At 39.9% G+C, this 17,706-nt stretch overlaps 2 protein-coding genes across 8 annotated transcripts; both read left to right on the top strand.

Moving 5' to 3' along the window:
• The first annotated feature begins 4,220 nt into the window (after nt 1–4,220).
• On the top strand, nt 4,221–5,411 carry LOC144470447 (uncharacterized). Its single transcript, XM_078181573.1, has 2 exons — nt 4,221–4,491; nt 4,597–5,411. The coding sequence occupies exons 1-2, from the start codon at nt 4,349–4,351 to the stop codon at nt 4,934–4,936; spliced, it is 483 nt and encodes a 160-aa protein (XP_078037699.1). The 5' UTR covers nt 4,221–4,348; the 3' UTR covers nt 4,937–5,411.
• A 686-nt stretch (nt 5,412–6,097) lies between these two features.
• LOC144470444 (uncharacterized) lies at nt 6,098–17,678 on the top strand. Of its 7 annotated transcripts, none has more exons than XM_078181562.1 (5): nt 6,098–7,028; nt 9,383–9,659; nt 10,249–10,421; nt 12,320–12,807; nt 13,871–17,678. In XM_078181562.1, exons 4-5 carry the CDS (start codon nt 12,338–12,340, stop codon nt 15,132–15,134), a joined length of 1,734 nt encoding a protein of 577 aa, XP_078037688.1. In that variant the 5' UTR covers nt 6,098–7,028; nt 9,383–9,659; nt 10,249–10,421; nt 12,320–12,337; the 3' UTR covers nt 15,135–17,678. The 7 variants fall into 7 exon arrangements, with proteins under 7 accessions (XP_078037688.1, XP_078037690.1, XP_078037687.1 ...); XM_078181563.1 differs by lacking the exon at nt 6,098–7,028 and adding an exon at nt 8,153–8,518; XM_078181564.1 differs by lacking the exon at nt 9,383–9,659.
• The last annotated feature ends 28 nt before the right edge of the window (nt 17,679–17,706 follow it).

The raw sequence follows: 17,706 nt of genomic DNA, 5'->3' as shown, positions 1-17,706 counted from the left end.
CCACGACTCCCGAATAGTTATTACGAATGGACTCGTTCTATTTTTAGAAAAAAAAGCAAATTTTCGCGATAACATTTTATAGTTAAAACTTTTTTGTTTACTTTATTAAGAAATCGTGCTCCACTCAACATATGTATGATTATAAAAACAGAAAGAGGATGTCGGTATCTTACTAAAATTATTATCGACACATGTTTTTCCAAAAGTGGACATGTACCGCTTAAAAAAAAAAAGAAAACAGTTGCATCGTCTGCCATTCTAAACAGTAACATTGGAGAAAAGTGAAAACGCGAATGGTAGATGCAATAGTTTGGATGATCAAATTTCCACGGGAGACCCCATACAGCAAATATTAAAGAGACCACCTTGGCGAGTCGCTTCGGCTCTATGGTGTTTCACGGCCGTGGGTAGTAGATCGATGAGAAACGTCTGCAGTGGCTACCACGCCCAAACCGGGAGGGACTGCCATGACTCACCCCATACAGAGAACGAGAGAGCCATGGAGCGGGTGGGGACATCCCCGTAACGCTGCTACGTGGCATTGAAAGTGACGAGCCACCCCGTGTAAATTCACCCTCGCTTCTTGTCTCTCGTCCTTGTCGTAGACGTAGTCGTAGTAGTAGTCGTCCTAGTCCTAATCGTAGTAGACAAATGTGTCACGTGGATTCTAGTTTGGGGGCCGGGTATCGGGGGTACCACTCGCGTGCATCGACCTAATCCAACAGCGTGCATAGTACAATTTAGGGCCACGGGCAACATTTATTTTCATCCGCTGCAGGAAAAGAGGCTAAACTCGTACGATCGCGATTACTCATCGGTTCGACAACCACTTTGTTTCGCCGTTCCTCCTGTATTCTCCCAGTGAAATCAGAATCGTTCCGTGATCAATAAACGTCATCGGCATAACCACGTTAAATGCTGTCACACCCAGTTTCCCGCTGATCGTTCATCGTTTTACACGAGTACACGGCATATTTGTCTAAACATTCGAAACCAGAATTGTCTCGTAACGGTAAAAAATAGTCGTTCGTAGCAGTAGTGTTTTCGTTTGCATCCAAGACCATCGACATTGAAAACAAAATGAAATTTAATTTCTGTCAATAATATTGCTGACGAATAAATTTGACAACTTGCAAAAGGTATATAGAATACGGTAAAAGACATGGACCTCTCTGTTAGCCTAACTACGGAATATTCACCGTAGCAAGTATGGAGAACGAAACGCTTTCTTTTCTTTCCGTATCTACGTATAGAGAGGCGTGTATAGCTGAAGCGACTACTGTACAGGTTCGAAGCTTGAGACTGATAAAAAATAATCCACCATTAAGAAGAAAAGGCAGGCAACTATCGCGAGTTTTATCGAAACGGTTTCGAGAATCGCGTGCGATACAGATTTCCTCTGGCCAGGGAGTGGCTCGTTTCCTATCTCGTCCGAATGACGCGAAACTGGCAATTTCGACGATACAAACACGCCGAATAATCTGAAACGTTACTCATATGCTGACCAATAGTTTTTGTTTCTTCACATGACCATATATGGAAACGTTCGGTTGTTAACTTTATCAAACCGCTGCAACGTAAGCTGCCTCTCATTGCAGATAGAACGAGATACGTGTGCTTGCGTATGAATGTAGACACGTATACGAACACGTTATGTTTCTGTAATTTGCACGGTAAAATAAAATTCGATCAATTCGACCGTTCAGAACCGATTCGAAACTTTAATCGTAAACCGAAATTCGAAAACAAAGAACGATCTTCGGATTATTATGGATGCGAAGGTTTTTGGGACAGGCCACGTAACAACCTGTCGAAGAGAAATTAGCCGTGCACCTAAAGTCAATGACTTCGTGGCTTGGTTTAATTGACCCAACGACGGGATCTTTTTACGGCTTTAGGAATCAAGGCCACCGGTTGGTTCGATATACGTGTCGCGTACAGGTACACGCATCCACACGTATCGGACATCTTTTCGCAGATGCGACCGATCGACTAGAAAATCGTACATGGAATTACGGGACCACTAGACGACCTGATTAAGCGAAACACGCCTGATTTAGAACGCAAAAAAATAATGTGATTTTTACGATTTTGCTATTTGAAAATCCATGAAACGGTTCTTTTCGAGGTTCTCCAAATCATTTATCTCGTATCGAACGAATAAGTACTAATTTTTAGAAAGGATTTCAAGAAAAATCCATTTCAAGGTAACTCCATCGAATGTCGTTTTTGAAACTTTGAAATTCTATTTGCGAAACTGCAGAAACCTAATACATATCTATATTATTGAGAAAGGCGAGAGTAGAATCGATTTTGTTAAAATCGATAAACAAAAAATTATTCCCAGGACTATACTTTTCGCGATTGTTAGATATTTATCTTGTACGAAAACTGTATGAAAACTTATTTAGAGTTTTAAGAAAATATTTCTTTAGTCGAAAGCATTTCGATATTCTCTGAAAATGAGAACCACGAAAAATTAGTAGACTGTCGACGAGAATACGTTTCCCCTTCCTGTGGTAAGACATACGTTATCCTACGGATGTCGGCATCCTCCGAGATAAACGTTTACAAGACGACAAACGTTCCCAACTTCCTAACACAGCTCGGCTCTTTCACCGCTCTTTCACTCGGCGCACACCGGAAAATCTTCTGAAATTAATTAAGTTCGTCAACGTGCATATCACGTTGTAATTGGAACGACTCGGTCAGAATAACAACGAGGGTGCGTTCACACCCACGTACCAAGCGGAGCATGTATGAAGGAGCCAAATATGGACGGTTTGCACATCGCTTTAAATCTTTTACTATAAATGGCCTTGATCTCTCAACGATAGAATACACGCGTTTAATTTCTCTTCGATGTTCAACCTTAGCCATGCCGAGTAGATAACACTCTGTCGCTTATATTTTAAGCACAAGTTTCTTTTGTTTCTTTAATTTCATTTGAAACAAACATTTTTTACTATTACATTGTATTAGTAAAAATTTAATTAATTTTAAAAGAGATTATCATAACTGAAATTGTACAATATATTAAATAAAAGATGCAGGTTAAGTAGGTACATGTACTTGAAACTGTAAAAATCTTTAATTCTGAATATGCAACTATTTCGGTAAGCAATCTTAGGCTAAACAAATAAATATCATTTTTTGAAATTATTAACGTCTTTTCATGAACAGCGATGGGGCAGTTAACTCTCTTACCGTTGTTTTTTTCACACGACACCGTGTAAATGAAGATAGTTTATCGCTTATCATTGTGAACATCGCTATTGGTTGACATATCAGTAATATTGTCGTACTTCATTTTTGTCTTACAAACAAAATCATCCTAACGGCAATCGCTGAGCTTAATGAACTTTTTTGCCAAATATTTGCAGCTTAACCAAAAATATTTGACATGTCTTTTTATAAACAGCAGATAACCAAAAACAGCACAGCGATAGAACAATGTCATTGATAACAATAACCAGTTAGTGTACATATGTAATATGAAAAAACACAGAACACATAGAAATTGCCTTTGTGAAACACGTATGTACGTACGTATTATACATAATCCCTACTCACGTGTATTGAATATATTCATACGCTGCTTCCGGTCCCTGAATGAATAGTAGACGATGGTATGCGATTACTCACGAAATACTAATAATGGAAATCAGAAAAGCGTGCGAGGTTCTAAGAAACTATCAATCATGCCTATAGAAACCATGAATCATGACTACATGATCGAAAAGTGAAATTTTACAGCAATTTATTTTACCCAAAATTGATTGCACGTACACAATATTTTCTAACATTTAGACTTGACATAACATTGACAATTTTGATCACCTTATTTCATGTATTTCGAGACAGTGGTTATTAGATTATTGTGTAATGTAACCGCAATACTAAAAACATAGATTACATACTTCCTTTTCAGAAATAATTATTACCGTCCAACACGAAATATTTAGCAAACAAATGCGTCGTATAACATTGAAAAACATTTTTCTCTTTATTTTCATAATAATCTTACTTATTTGTGTTATTTTTCGTAGCCGTTGTAATTATTGGTAAGATTCGTTAATAAGCTGAATAATATTTAACGCAATTGCCAACTAGTTTCACCGCTGATTACCTTTTAATAATCGTTTAATCGATGATATTAGAAATTTTTGTTCATTAATTCTCAACTTTGTAAGAGTTACACAACATTGCAGGATTCGTGAGTCGTCGTTGACTCTGAAACATGTCAGTGACGCACTCTACCAGTTAAAGAGGGAACTATTGCTGCGTGAAAATATTGGAGTGTATATTGCCAATTCGCCTAATCGAGTATTATTTTCTTGACTGGCGAATGTATTGTAATTTGTATGATAGCCGACATCGATTGTCACAAAATTATTACGAATGTTATAGTATGCACTGTTTAGCAATGAATTCGCAGGAAGACTTGTTATTAAAAGATGAGGTTAATTCAAGAATAACGAGAGATAACAGGTTAGTTTCTGTTTACGTGTTTATAAAGTGACATAATTGTTTTTATCTAATACATAAATGATCACGTTAGATCTTATTTCATTAACACAGATGTATCAATTTCAGAAAACGAAGACGTAACGCAGAAGACGAGTCTAGCGAATTTATGCCATTAAGCAAAAGAATCAATAATCTTCATATCAATAACTTGTCGGGTATGCAAGTGAATATGACTGAAGATATGGATGCAGATTGGAGCAATAAAACCTTTTTACCTTCACCAAATTATTCGGATCTCTCCCAAGGATCGCTACTCTACGATGGATGTAGTTCGAGCCAAAGTAGCTATACAGCTGAATACAAACCGGGTCTTGATGCGTTTGAAAATCCTTTCTATTATGAAAGTAATAAGTTGTTATTTACCTTATACATGGAACGTGTACAAAGAACATCAGATTCGTTTTGATATATCTATTATCAGACAACTGTAGACTCTCGATTGAACAGTTTCTATGGAAATGAACTCGAGGCTGGGTAAATCAGCTAAATCGAACGCATGGGCAAAGTATCGTTTACAGATTGTTTATTAAGATACAAAGTATTGTACATAAATATTTATCGAATGTCTACTCGAATGAAAGATTGTGCAAAGTAAAACCAAAATCGATAGAACAGATCAGTCTGCAAATAAAAACTAGCAAATATCCAATGGTGAAACAGAGAAACTGAATAAGCGAGAGTCTATTCTATAATTAATGATCGTGAAGCATTTTTTGCATGTCATTTCTTCATTCCTTTTCAATATATTTTTGTCACGACTAAACTGTTTAGACTTGCGAAAGGTGTATCATCTAGGAAATCTTTTAGTCTTAACAGAAATGAAATTATTTATTATGACATAAATTATTAAAATTAATTAAGTGAAACACAAATAAAAGAAATTTCAATCCATTATGTATTGATTCATCGTAAAAGGGTATTTGATACATTAAAATTGTAGCGTTAAACGACCAAAGCATCAACAACGTCTATTCGTACAAACATGTTTAGATACGATGTGTCTAGCGCATGCTTGCTCTAAATTCGTTGAAAAATATTGGTCGAGTTCAGGTGTCTCTGTGGTCCTGACCGTTCCTCGTTTACCAGAAACGCGTAGATGACAATTTCAAGTACGATTAATGAATTAATTGATAAAATGCGTTAACGATTATAGATCATTTATCTTATTTTAGAATATAATAATACAGAAATATTATATTAAACTGCTATTTCTAACAGATCCGTTGTTCGCGTTTTGAATACGATATAATACACCATGTCGCAAAACTGTTTGAAAATTCCAAAAATTCGCAGTAATTTATACATTTGTTACAATAGAGTCAGCAAAATAAAAAAAAAAGAAAACAGACATTTATTTTATTCGATTGGTCTTTCTATATTACACTGTGAGAATATTAATTAATTCGGAATAAGATAATAGATGTATGAGTTATATGTAGACAATAACAGATGGCACTAAACGAGATTCATATCGAGCGGTCATTCCGTCGAAATATAGCAACTATCGAATCGATCTCGATACTTCGATTCTCGACCTAACCTCACTTCAGTATCCGCTAGGTGCGCGCAGAGTTAGTGTCGACGAAGTGACCAAGTGACTGGGAGTAGGATAGAGCGACGGACAGGTGTTTTCTGCGCTACTATAAAATAATCCCGAAAATCAGTGATCTTCGGAAAAATTAAAAATATTTCTGTCGTACCTGCAAATAGAATGATACCATAAGAACCGACCGTTTAATCGGCAAGCGCGCACGCGCCGCTTTCCCCTTGCTCTCTCGATATACTCCGCGCGTAACCGCCGCCATAGTTGATATTTCTCCGATAGAATATTAATAGCGGCCCAAGTTTTCGCGGTTACAAGTATTTTAATTTATTGACTGAAAAAACGAGAATGCGTTCAACGAAGACGGTGGCACGAGATCGTTCAAGATAAAGCTGAAATAGGAAGGAAGAAGGAGGGTGTCTACTTTCACAGCTCGTGGTTTTCAGGAGAGTGGCCTGGTACATCGCGGCGCTTCGAGTTAACGTGCGACCATCGTCGGGTGGCTATGTACCGTTAGCTCGAATTCATTCCCCGTTGGCCAGCCCGAGAGAACCACGCTTACCTACCGACCGGGAGCCATACTTGATCGAACTCGACTCTTGTAAACCCGGAAATGAGTGCGCGTCGCGGGCCGCTGTTGCCGCGGAAAAGTAGCCAGTAGTGCGCGAATAAATCGCGAGTCACGGCTCGTCCATTTGCCAACGACACGTTCGTTCGTCTCGCATGACGTGTGCGCCGTGAGCAGTGGCCGCGCGGCTAGTCAAAAAGAGCCGTGGCACGCGTCGAGCGTGTACGTAGAAATGAGAAAGTTGCTGCTGCTGCGGTGAAGATTGAAAACAACGCAGGCGAGTCAGCCAGCAGGCGGACGGTCTCAGTACTACGCGAAGGTGTTTCGACGCAACAGTCGTAGCCGTACGTCGAAAGGAGTGCACAAGGGAGTCACAGCTGCTCGTGGGTAAGTAGGACACGCATTTCTTCGCGAATGATTCTGTTGCGCGTATGGGAACTCGCGTGGCACCCATCCTCCGGAGACGGTAACGTACCGGTGTGCTACCCGGAGGACTCCGCGGCGCGGACGACGCCGTCCCCGTGATCTCTTTACGCGCTTTACTCCTAATGCGAAACGTGCACACGAGAAACCGCGAAACAGTGGCCACAGAGCACCCACCCCAAGACACTAAAATCGTCGCGGGGCCCTCGTCGTGGCTCACGGCTTGGCTCGGGCTGGCTTTGGTGGGGTGGTTGGAGGTGCGGACAGTGGTTGAGAGGCTGGTGGGGTTGGAAATTGCGTGGTGGTGGGTGCCCGCCGAGGTCTCGGAGGCCCCTCCGTGGCATCTCGCTGCCTCTAACCCGTCGAGGTGGGGGTGTAAACAACAGCCCTGCCTGTGTGCCTCTGTTGGCTCTACTCTGTCCTCCGTTTCGCCTCTGCCCTGCTCTCGCCTCTGCCAACTCGCCACGATCTTTTTCCTACTTCTTCTCCATGTAACATCTCCCGATGCGCGATCGAAAGACCACCAAAGGAAGGGAGGGACGCAGGGAAAAAGGGAAAGAGAGGGAATAACCGTCGAGAGAACAAAGCACCAGCCTCGCGGACCTGTGCTATTTTCTCGCGCTCTCCATACCACGGGTGTCCAACATGGCCGATGCATAATCAAATCTGCTGACGTGTAACCTTGCCATCGTCGTCGTCGTCGTCTCGTCTCGTCTCGTCGCCGACTCACCGATACGCTCGCGCATTCGCGTTCGCGTGAACCGCGGTGTCGCTTTCTTAACCCAACATTTACATTCGATTCTGTGCAAAACCATTTACAGATGATAAATATCGATACGTAGATCCCCTTCGAATACGATTTATCGTACGATGGCGTGATTTTTATCCTGGGAACGTGGAAAAATTACGTCCGATTGCACAATGCCTCGGCGAGCTATTCCGTTTCGCGTACGGTGCCCCCTCGATATCAGGGCTAAGCCTGTGCAGTTATGCGAGACATCTAGATAGAATTTCTCTCAAAGTTACGAATGACCAGACTTGCTCTCTTCGATGCGTATGCGCGCGCGCGCGAGAGAGAGAGAAAGAGAGAATACGATATATGGATATCTATATATTGATACATACATCTGTGGATACCGTACACATTCAGTAGTGCACGTACTAGAGGGAGCGAGTACGAGAGTGAGAGAGAGATGTTGAGCCTTAAGAGAATCGGCGCCATTACGACATGCGCGTCTTGCAACGGTACGTCGGCGAGGCTGACCGGTCAGTCGTACACGCCATTCCGCGAAAGCCGAAAAACGCATTCGTGGTGCATTAATTTCTGCGTGTTTGGATTCTGGTAGTTGTTTTTTCAAGCCGCGCAACCACTCACAACGACTTGCAGCCACGGAGTAATCGTTCGTTCGACACGGCACCCTCCTCGATGCGTCGAAAGGAGGAGAAGTGCACGGGTAACCTAACCTCTCTCTTTCATTCTGTCTCTCTCCCCCGTTTTCTGTTCCTTCCCTACCACGGGTAGATCAAGGGCGAGAGTCATCGGTGTGTCCCACTTCGTCTGCCACGATGTCTGCTTCGTATGTTCTCTCCCGATATTTCGCGTTCCCCTCTCCGGGGAGTTCCCAGTATGTCGAGGTTCGTCTCCCTTCTTTCTTGACATGCCCCTACCCCTTCGAGCTTACGGCACACGCTTACGCACCTACACACCGAACTATCGTTCCTTCCCGTCCTATTCTCGCGGTGTTCCGTGTGTTGTTGGCGCGCGCGTGAGAGAGAGAGAGAGAGAGGGAGAGAGAGAACGCAAGAGAGTCTCGGGGTCTATTTCGCGGTGGGTTCCCGTTTTCCCACCTATGGGTTCCCCCCTACCCTCATCGTGTTCCTACCCCCTACCCCCGTGGGGACACCATCGTAGTGGAGTGGGGTGCAAACCTGGGCCACTTCGACGACTATCCTCCCTGCTCCCGGATCCCTTTGAGGTGGGGGAGGGGGTGAAGTGGGGGATACCTCATCCCCCACCCCCACATACCAACACATGGTCAAGAGGTCTGAAGTTAAGACTTCGTCGGCGGAGATGGTAAGACGATGCTTTGAGCTTTAACTTTGGGAAACAAGCGTCTTTACTGCTATACGAGATACGGGGCATTTTGGTAACGAGAGGGATATAAGGGTGCCGGATTACGGGGATGGGGAATGCGCCTATTCATAGCCGAATACCGAACACTCTCTCTCTTTCTCTTTCTTTTTCTCTCTGTAGATGTATATATTGTTTATATACATATGTATATATATATATATGTATATATATAATATCTTTTCAGTAAATAGAGGACTGATGCACTGACGAGGTCAACCTTGATCTTGATGTATTTATTGTGATATACGAGTATATCGTAGCAAACTCGCCACATGGAGCGTGGTGCTATACATGAACATACGTACATACTAACGTGGGGTATCCCGTGTTTGAAGAGATACATGCTACTATGCTTGCGGAGCACGTGCTACACGTACTTTCACACGGCAATTGTATAGCAACTTTCTCGCCACGTGTAGGATTATTCCTACCGAACACTGTCAAGGGGACATACGTGTAGGGTAAATACTAGAGCTTTTACTACCCGCGTATCCGACTGCTTGGAATATATGTAACGCGAACTCTGGCCCCAGAGCAATGTTTAAAAATTCGGATAGTCGAGTTTGAATTTAAATACTCGGTCATCCGAAATTGTCGGATCCAAGTGGTCTGATTTTAGAATCGTAATTGACCAGGGCAATTGATGAAAGACTTGCCGATTTTAACGGAAATTATATAAAATATTGTTTGACAAATATTCGACGCATACCTTTTCTTATTTTTTATTCGCACGCGCGATCTGGGGTAAAAATAAATTTCTAATTAGTAAAAAAATTCGTATTTTGTAAAAGCTAGCCACGAAACATTCCGAACGACATCCAGTATATCCTATACAAGTTTCGTTACAATCGACGCGTTACATTTACGCAAGTGATACACCTCTTGCGAATGCATATCGGAATTCATGAATACATTCGGTTACTCGCGCATCAATACAATCGGTATCCAAGCGTTCAAGTCATTTAAAAACATTCAGCTCTTTTTGCACGCCTGTAAGCGTGCAATTGTTGTTAATTAGATATTGATTCAGAATTTGTTTTCCGCATTTAGAAACATGATCGTGTATAAACGTCAGGAACTTTCTTTACTTCGGGGACTGTGTCCAGCGAAGATAGATTAATGGATTAGAGAATAACTGTGAATTCTGTGAAACACGGGATCTGTCGAAATCGTTCGAAGTTGTGAAGGTCGATGCGCTTCGACAGCAGCACTCATGCGTCAAAGTGAGTGCAACTGCGTAATATGTATATATGTACATCTACTCATTCTCATTTATTCGATATCCTACTTTTGTGTGTTTTCTTCCGTGGGATTAGCAATCGCAAACACATTAGTCACAGACACTTTAATTTATAGCAATTATTGACACTGCTCCAATCTTCGGATCCGAGATTGATTATTCATTCGAGAAGCACATATTCCGACTTTGATGAAATTTATGTAAGAGATGTTTCTTGGAAAAATATTCGACGCAAATTTTTATTGATCGGTTGTTATTTACATTGAAAGGGTAAAACCAACGCTCAAAGTTAGGGATAAAAAGAATTTTCTAATACATATCCGAAATGAATGTTGTAAGACGAAAAAATTTGTATTATTACTGCGTTTCAATGATATTTTCAAAGTTTGAATTCTTCTCGTAGATAACTAACTAATTGCTAATTCGTTTCCGTAGTAACTCATACGATTAATGAACATAAAAGTAGGGGATAGGTGTTCATGCATTTTGTCATAATTTTTTTTTTTAATAAAACAAACGAAATATTGCTCATCGCCTCTCGAGATGTGACTTCACCCTGTAATTAGCCACGTGGTAAAGAAAGGACTTGAAAATTGCCTGGAAGGGTTTTTTTAAATTAGCGGTTTATTAAAAGATCTTATCCAGTTGTGTCCTTTCATCAAAGTCGGGATGTATAATTCTTTTTCCCTCGCCAAATGCAAGTTTGGATATACGAGCATTCGGATTCAAATTCGATTATATATGTACTTGGATTCGAGTTAAGATACTTACTCGCTCGCGTAAACTTGTCGGATTCGATCCTGTAACCGAAGTTCGGATTACAACCAATATTGTGGGTACTCGAACAGTAAGAGCACTGTTTTGCGTTTATCATCGCTCGCGTATTTTCTTTTTATCGGAATGCTTTTAAAGAAATGTTAAACACATATATGTACATAAGTATATGTTCATTTTAATTACCACTGGCAAATATCCTGAAAGAAGTAAACACTACAAAAAGATATTTGCAATGAAAGTTGTAGCATATGTTCGCATATTGATAAATTGTACCAACAGATATTTATTTAACCTAGCAATGGCATTGAATAATTTTTCGTACGTCCATGTAAATCTTTTAAATTAGAAACCGTATTTTGGACCAGATTCCAAATTAAAAATTTTATCCGAATCTTTAAAAAAGTTTGGAATGTCGTTACAAGTTCAAATGTATATACGTTGGTATGATTGTAAGAACACCCCCCTCCCAACAACGTGTTACAACTTTCATTTTAAATATTTTGTTTGTATTTCGTGTATTTTTCGAGATGTTTATCTATGGAGATAAAAACGGGACAACCTGTATACAGAATGTATACGGAATGGAGCATTTACAACAGGTTGCCAGAATATTTTGTTTAATATTGATAGAAAAATTGCATATATGTACGTATAGATTGCATATAAAAATATGGACGTCTGGATAAAGTCAGAATATAGTCCGTCCAACGAGATGACTCGGTAAATGTAAATAGTTGACGTACTCGATACGGAGTGGGCTCACTATATGTATATCGAATCCTTGTAACAATTAAGCTCCACAAGTAAGGGCAAGGGTTTTTGTCAATGGACCACCAAAAGTTGGCCTCGAGCTCAGCGTTCGACAGCTTTCCTCTGTCTGTAGATAGAGGAAAGTTGGCGATACCAGATTATGGGCCCATCGAAACCAAACAAGTTTTACCCGATGCATCGATTTCTATTATCAATAGTAAGCGATATATTCTGTTGATCCATGCTACCTGTTCCACTCTGTACGAAAGGATATTTAGCTTATCATCGATGCAACAGAATATCCGACATACTATTCCGCAGCGTCTAAAATATGGTTGTTGTTTTGGTTTTCAGACTCGGCAACTGCAAAAGATGAATTTCACACCGTTTCCCGGGTTCCCGGCAGGCTCCCTACCGACGGGCACGGTTCACCAGTTTGCAACTGCTAAATTCGCTCAGAACCTGCCAACCGGAGGTCAAGTGGTCGGCGTCCTCTCTGGCGGTGAAGGTGGCGTTCATTATTTGAGGCCGGTTGATCCGAATGGTTTCGCCGTGGCACAGGGAGGCAACAATCAGCAGCAGCAGATAATCACACTGCCCATCACCGTACCTGGGAAAGATGGCACGCAGCAACAGCAAACCGTCCAGATCCAGGTGGTCAACCCCAGTGTGTCGCAGAGCGGGAACAGCGGTGACCAACCGAAATATCACTTGGCCCCGATCTCTTTGGGACAATTTCCCCAGGGTGCAGCGACGGTGCTCACCGTTGCGTACAGCCAACAAGGCGCGGATGGGGTGCAAATTCAGGTGCAGCCACAGAACACCGTGGCTACCACGCAAACGTAAGGCTGCCGTTTCAATTTAAATGACTTTTATGCTACAAGATTCCTATCCTTATCTGTTGTAACAACAGCTTTTATACCATACCTTATACTTGACATCATCCAGCCACGACAGTACTCCAGGACAATTATAACACAGATTTTATACAAGTATATAAAATTTTTCGAGTTTATAATGAGAAACCTAAGCTACTACTAGCATAGGTTATTGTCAGAGATTTCTTATAATTTTCCAGGAAGCCACTGTTACGGATGAACCCCTGATATGATATCTTCTTTATATGAAACAGAGAATCGTTGGGGGCTAACCCAGATAAAGTTCGCTTACCAGCAAATTCAGAAATGCAATGTAAAGACTGTTGAATGTGAGAATCTTCAAAGTCGCTCGCTTGAAAGATAAACTAACCCTTCAGATATTCAAATCTATGCCGCTTCTACTTTATCGACTGCTGGACTTGAGATAACAGACGACTCGACGCAGTAATCGAAACTACCACAACGAAGATACATGTTTAGTTACATTTATAATATTTCAAGTTTTCTCTGAATATCTTGAAAACTACTAAATACTTGAAGCCTAATATTTCATACTTACCCCCTCCCCCCTTTCTTATGCACCCACTAAATGCTATTCTGATCAGCGACAGATCTTTTTTTCAGAAGTACAGTCTAATTTTTTTCTGAAAGTGTTATTACTGTTATTTTTGTACTTAATCGGACCTATGCTTTATTTTTCAAAAAATTTGAAACATTATCTTGTTTTAAAAATATAGTGAGATCTGAAATAAATTTAGGCTGGTAATTCACAGTAATGCAAAGTTTTTTGTTAAGTTGGGGTCAGAAATTAAGGCTCAGCGGCAGTTATATAATTAACAAAAAGATAATCAAAATGCCAATCAACGAATTGTTTCTTCATTCGCGATTTTCTTCAGGACGAAACAAATCTCTAAACATGTTGCCAAAGTTGCCAGATTTATAAATCAATCAATAGCAGATTTATAAATCAATCAATAACATCTTGTTTCCTTTCAAAATAGTAAAATATTATCTATATTATTTTCAGATCCGATCAGACAACTCAAAGTACATCAACAGCAGTGACTACAACATCTCAGCAAACCATTCAGCAAACGGTGCAGCTTCCGGGTGCGCCAGAGGGGTTAACCGTGGTCGCTCAGATTCCGCAGGACTTGATTTTACGTGAAGGTATGGAGGAATCGAAGGAGGATGTAAAGGAAGGCACAACGCCGGTGGCCCTCATAAAGAGGGGTAGCATCAAGACCCAGGGGAATCAAAGCGGAGAAGAGTTCATTACTTCTATGCCAGCTAGTTGGCAAAGTCTTGCAACTCCGGGTTCAACTGTTGCCGATTATCTGTCCAGATTGCCTGCTAGTACATTGCCCATTAGCTTACAACACTTTCTGAAATTCTCTGCAGAGACAATAAAGAGGGAAGCCACCATCGAATCCAGCCCCCTTGGGGCCGATGGCCTGGACGCGACCGGAAGCGCCGCATCGGGAGAACAAGCTGTACAAATTACAGTTGCTGCCGGAGAAACGGCGATCATTCCAGACGTTGTCGAAGAGCAGGAAACTGGAGCGAAACCTAAAAGGAAAAAGAAGTATAAGAAAAAGCCACCGAAACCGAAAAAGCCGAAACCAGGTCAAGTTAGCATAGTAACCGCCCTCGATGGTACAACTTTGTTCTGCTGTCCACAATGCAATATGGCTTATCCTGAGAAGGAACTGTTAGAGCAGCATCTCATCGGACATAAAATCGAGCGGCGATTCATATGTGACATTTGTGGTGCAGGTTTGAAACGCAAAGAACACTTGGAACGACACAAGCTCGGTCATAACCCCGACAGGCCTTTCATCTGTTCGGTTTGCATGAAAGGCTTCAAGCGAAAAGAACATTTGAATCTTCATTTCGTTATACACTCTGGACAAAAAACCGAAGTTTGTACCGAATGCGGTAAAGCGTTCTACCGCAAAGACCATTTGAGAAAGCACGCCAGGTCCCATCTGGCTAAGCGTATCAAAGAAGATCCTTTGAGCACGGCCGACACTTCTCAGAATTCCCAACAGCAGGCAGAACAGCAGCAACAAGCCGAGCAATTGCAACAGCAGGCAGACCAGTTGCAACAACAATCGTCGGTATCCGAATTGCAACAGATACAAATACAAGTAGGACAAGGTTCTCAAGCTCAGATTCATCAGATAGCTGTTAGCGAACAGTCCACCGTCGTTCTTCCGACTGCAGCCGAAACTGGTGCGATGGCTATACTTCATCATCAACAGCAGCAACAACAACAGCAACAGCATTAGCAGCAGCATACCGCCCTGCATCAACCTGGGCGGTACTTCCGGTTCAATCATCAACAGGCTAGAGGTCGTGCAAGGCAAGGCGTGCTTGCCGATTAAATTCTATAGTCCCATAGTAAAATTGGTATCGTGTAAAGAAAAAATTCTCGTTGATGGTGGTTATCGTTGCCTAGTAGTGGTGTTGCAAAAGAAAAACACAAAAAAACGATTGAGATCTTTCTCTGTATCTTCAAATAAAGATACTTTTATTGACGAGCCGCCGCATTTCAAAGTTTGTACACCATCAGCTTCTTCGAAGGAAATCGTAGGTCAGATTAATGTATGATTATAATTACTCTGCAAAACGCACTGAGCTGACTGACGAATGAAGTTCGTACATAATACGATGTTTCTTTTTTGCGTACACGTTCTAGCGTACGTGTAAGGAAAGAAAAAATGGTGGGAACGAGTTTGTCTGAACTCGTTTTAATTGAATATGTTTTTGTCGCTAATCCAGTTCCATGACGCAAGTTAGAGGTAAATAAAGAAGTTTATATATACATATATATATATATGAATATAAAAATATATTTTTGAAAGCGCGAACTGGATTCGCCAGACAGAAGGCAATCGAGTTTTCGGCTAAAGTTAATTTTTTCTTCAATGATAAATAATTAACGGGTGGGAAAAAAGAAAGCGAGCGAACGAAAAAGAGAGAGAACGAACGAACGAGCGAAAGAGAGGGAGAGAGAGAGAGAGAGAGTGCGCGAGAGAGAGAAAGAAAAAATACGTAATGTGAAAAAGGTAACGAGTAATTCACAATGCAGGGCTGTAAATACAACCAGTTTACCGTGCACAAGAAAGAACAAGACTGTCGTGCAAATATGAAGTGAATCTATTTATTCCATTTATTCTAGACGATCGAGACACAGAAAGAGAGTGTATATGTTAACCGACGACATTCGACTAATATTTGATCAGAAATGCTACGATACGTTATACAAGACAAATGTAAGATTGTACATTTAACAATTTATAATTAATTGTTTGGTCAATGTTTGATACTTTTGAAAGGAAGAATGTTCTATTACCATATTGACAGTAAACTGATCTGAAAAGTACACTTATGTTTTTCAAAGTTAAAAGGAGGAATATCGGTATTAGTTACGGATCAATTTTTAATAGTATTGTTATACGAATACACAAATATCAGTTTGCATATCGTAAAGATAAAAGTTATCATGATAAAAAATGAACGATTCAAATTTTGTGCATTTAAATTTCGGTATTTCGTAAAAGGGAAGCATTTCTAGAACTAACTACGATACTTTTATAATTCTGATAAGTTAGTGTAACTTATTTTGTATAGTATTTAACCCATTATTTTATTTACTAAACAGATGATCTTTTTGCAATCTTCTTCTTTGTGTTGATCGTGATTGACAAATGTTTGTATTATCATAAGTTGCACGACGAAAATATAGCAAAAAAGAAAAACAGTTTTGCCGGGATCGAGCGAAATCCGATTTACTCGATCGATCTTCAACACACTCGAAATCATTTGAACAAAAGATGTATGTATACAAAGAAAAAAATACTTTTTATTGTAAGTATCATTACTAAAGGCAGTGGGTATAGCTGTACAAGAAATATAATTATTATTTTATTATCATATTATTATAGCTATTATTATCATAATCAGTATGGATAGTCTATAAGTCATTTTCATTGTTACTTACATAAATATTGGAGAAAAAATGCTAAAATAAAACATACATTTAATATAAACAAATTTCTATTAATTAACCAATTATAAGAATTATTTTCTTTCTTGTATTATATATTCTTACATCTTTAATTTGTATAATTATTAACCGTGGAGTGTTGCTAAGAACTAAAATGCACTTAATATATTATCTTAAACGAACGAATAAACCAATCACATGTACAGAGAGAATTAATCAACATTTTTCACTGCATAATTTGTACATTCGTGGAATTTAATACGAAACAACATTATATACCATTGCATACTATATTTTTAATTTTATCAATAAAATCATTTATAAAAAAAAAAACATTTTCCGTTGCAATGATTCGGTGTACTCGTATGTGTATTTCAGCGCAATTATTGTAACAGATAGCCAACGTTAATTGTTAACTACAAAAAGATACATATTCAGCAGAGTATAGGAATATATTGTTCGTTATAAGTTCTGTGTTACATTTACGCTTCTTTTTCCTTTGGTTGACGATGCTCCTTGACATTCCCACAAATTGTTTTGTTACAAGTTCTGATTTCTTTCACGCACACTTCTTAGTAGTTCGTCGTGTACAGAAACAATTGTATACTGCTCAATTAGAAACATCGGTGTAATTTGCGGTTCGAAAATAATACATTAAGAGACTAAATTTTCGTGATTAGAAAACCATTTGTACCTTATCGATGTTTATTATATATATACATGAATAAATATATATATATAATAAATTTAGGAGCATCAACTTTTAAGGAAAATAAAAAATCGATTGTGAACGTTGGGAGGAATAAAAATTTTTTAATTACAAGTATAATGCTACTCCCCCACGGTACGTT

Source organism: Augochlora pura, chromosome 5 (genome assembly GCF_028453695.1).
Source record: "Augochlora pura isolate Apur16 chromosome 5, APUR_v2.2.1, whole genome shotgun sequence".
Classification (NCBI taxonomy): Eukaryota; Metazoa; Arthropoda; class Insecta; order Hymenoptera; family Halictidae; genus Augochlora; species Augochlora pura.
The sequence above is the reverse complement of the archived record's forward strand: the minus strand, read 5'-3'. Positions and strand labels throughout refer to the sequence as shown.

What these genes read in the sequence shown, in the direction of transcription:
- LOC144470444 (XM_078181559.1), top strand. Translation starts at nt 9,097, where the DNA reads ATGGTCAAGAGGTCTGAAGTTAAGACTTCGTCGGCGGAGATG. An exon ending in AGACTTCGTCGGCGGAGATG is followed by an intron (nt 9,139 to 12,319) that starts GTAAGACGATGC and finishes TTTGGTTTTCAG; the next exon opens with ACTCGGCAACTGCAAAAGAT. An exon ending in ACCGTGGCTACCACGCAAAC is followed by an intron (nt 12,808 to 13,870) that starts GTAAGGCTGCCG and finishes TATTATTTTCAG; the next exon opens with ATCCGATCAGACAACTCAAA.
- LOC144470447 (XM_078181573.1), top strand. Translation starts at nt 4,349, where the DNA reads ATGTATTGTAATTTGTATGATAGCCGACATCGATTGTCACAAAATTAT. An exon ending in AGAATAACGAGAGATAACAG is followed by an intron (nt 4,492 to 4,596) that starts GTTAGTTTCTGT and finishes TATCAATTTCAG; the next exon opens with AAAACGAAGACGTAACGCAG.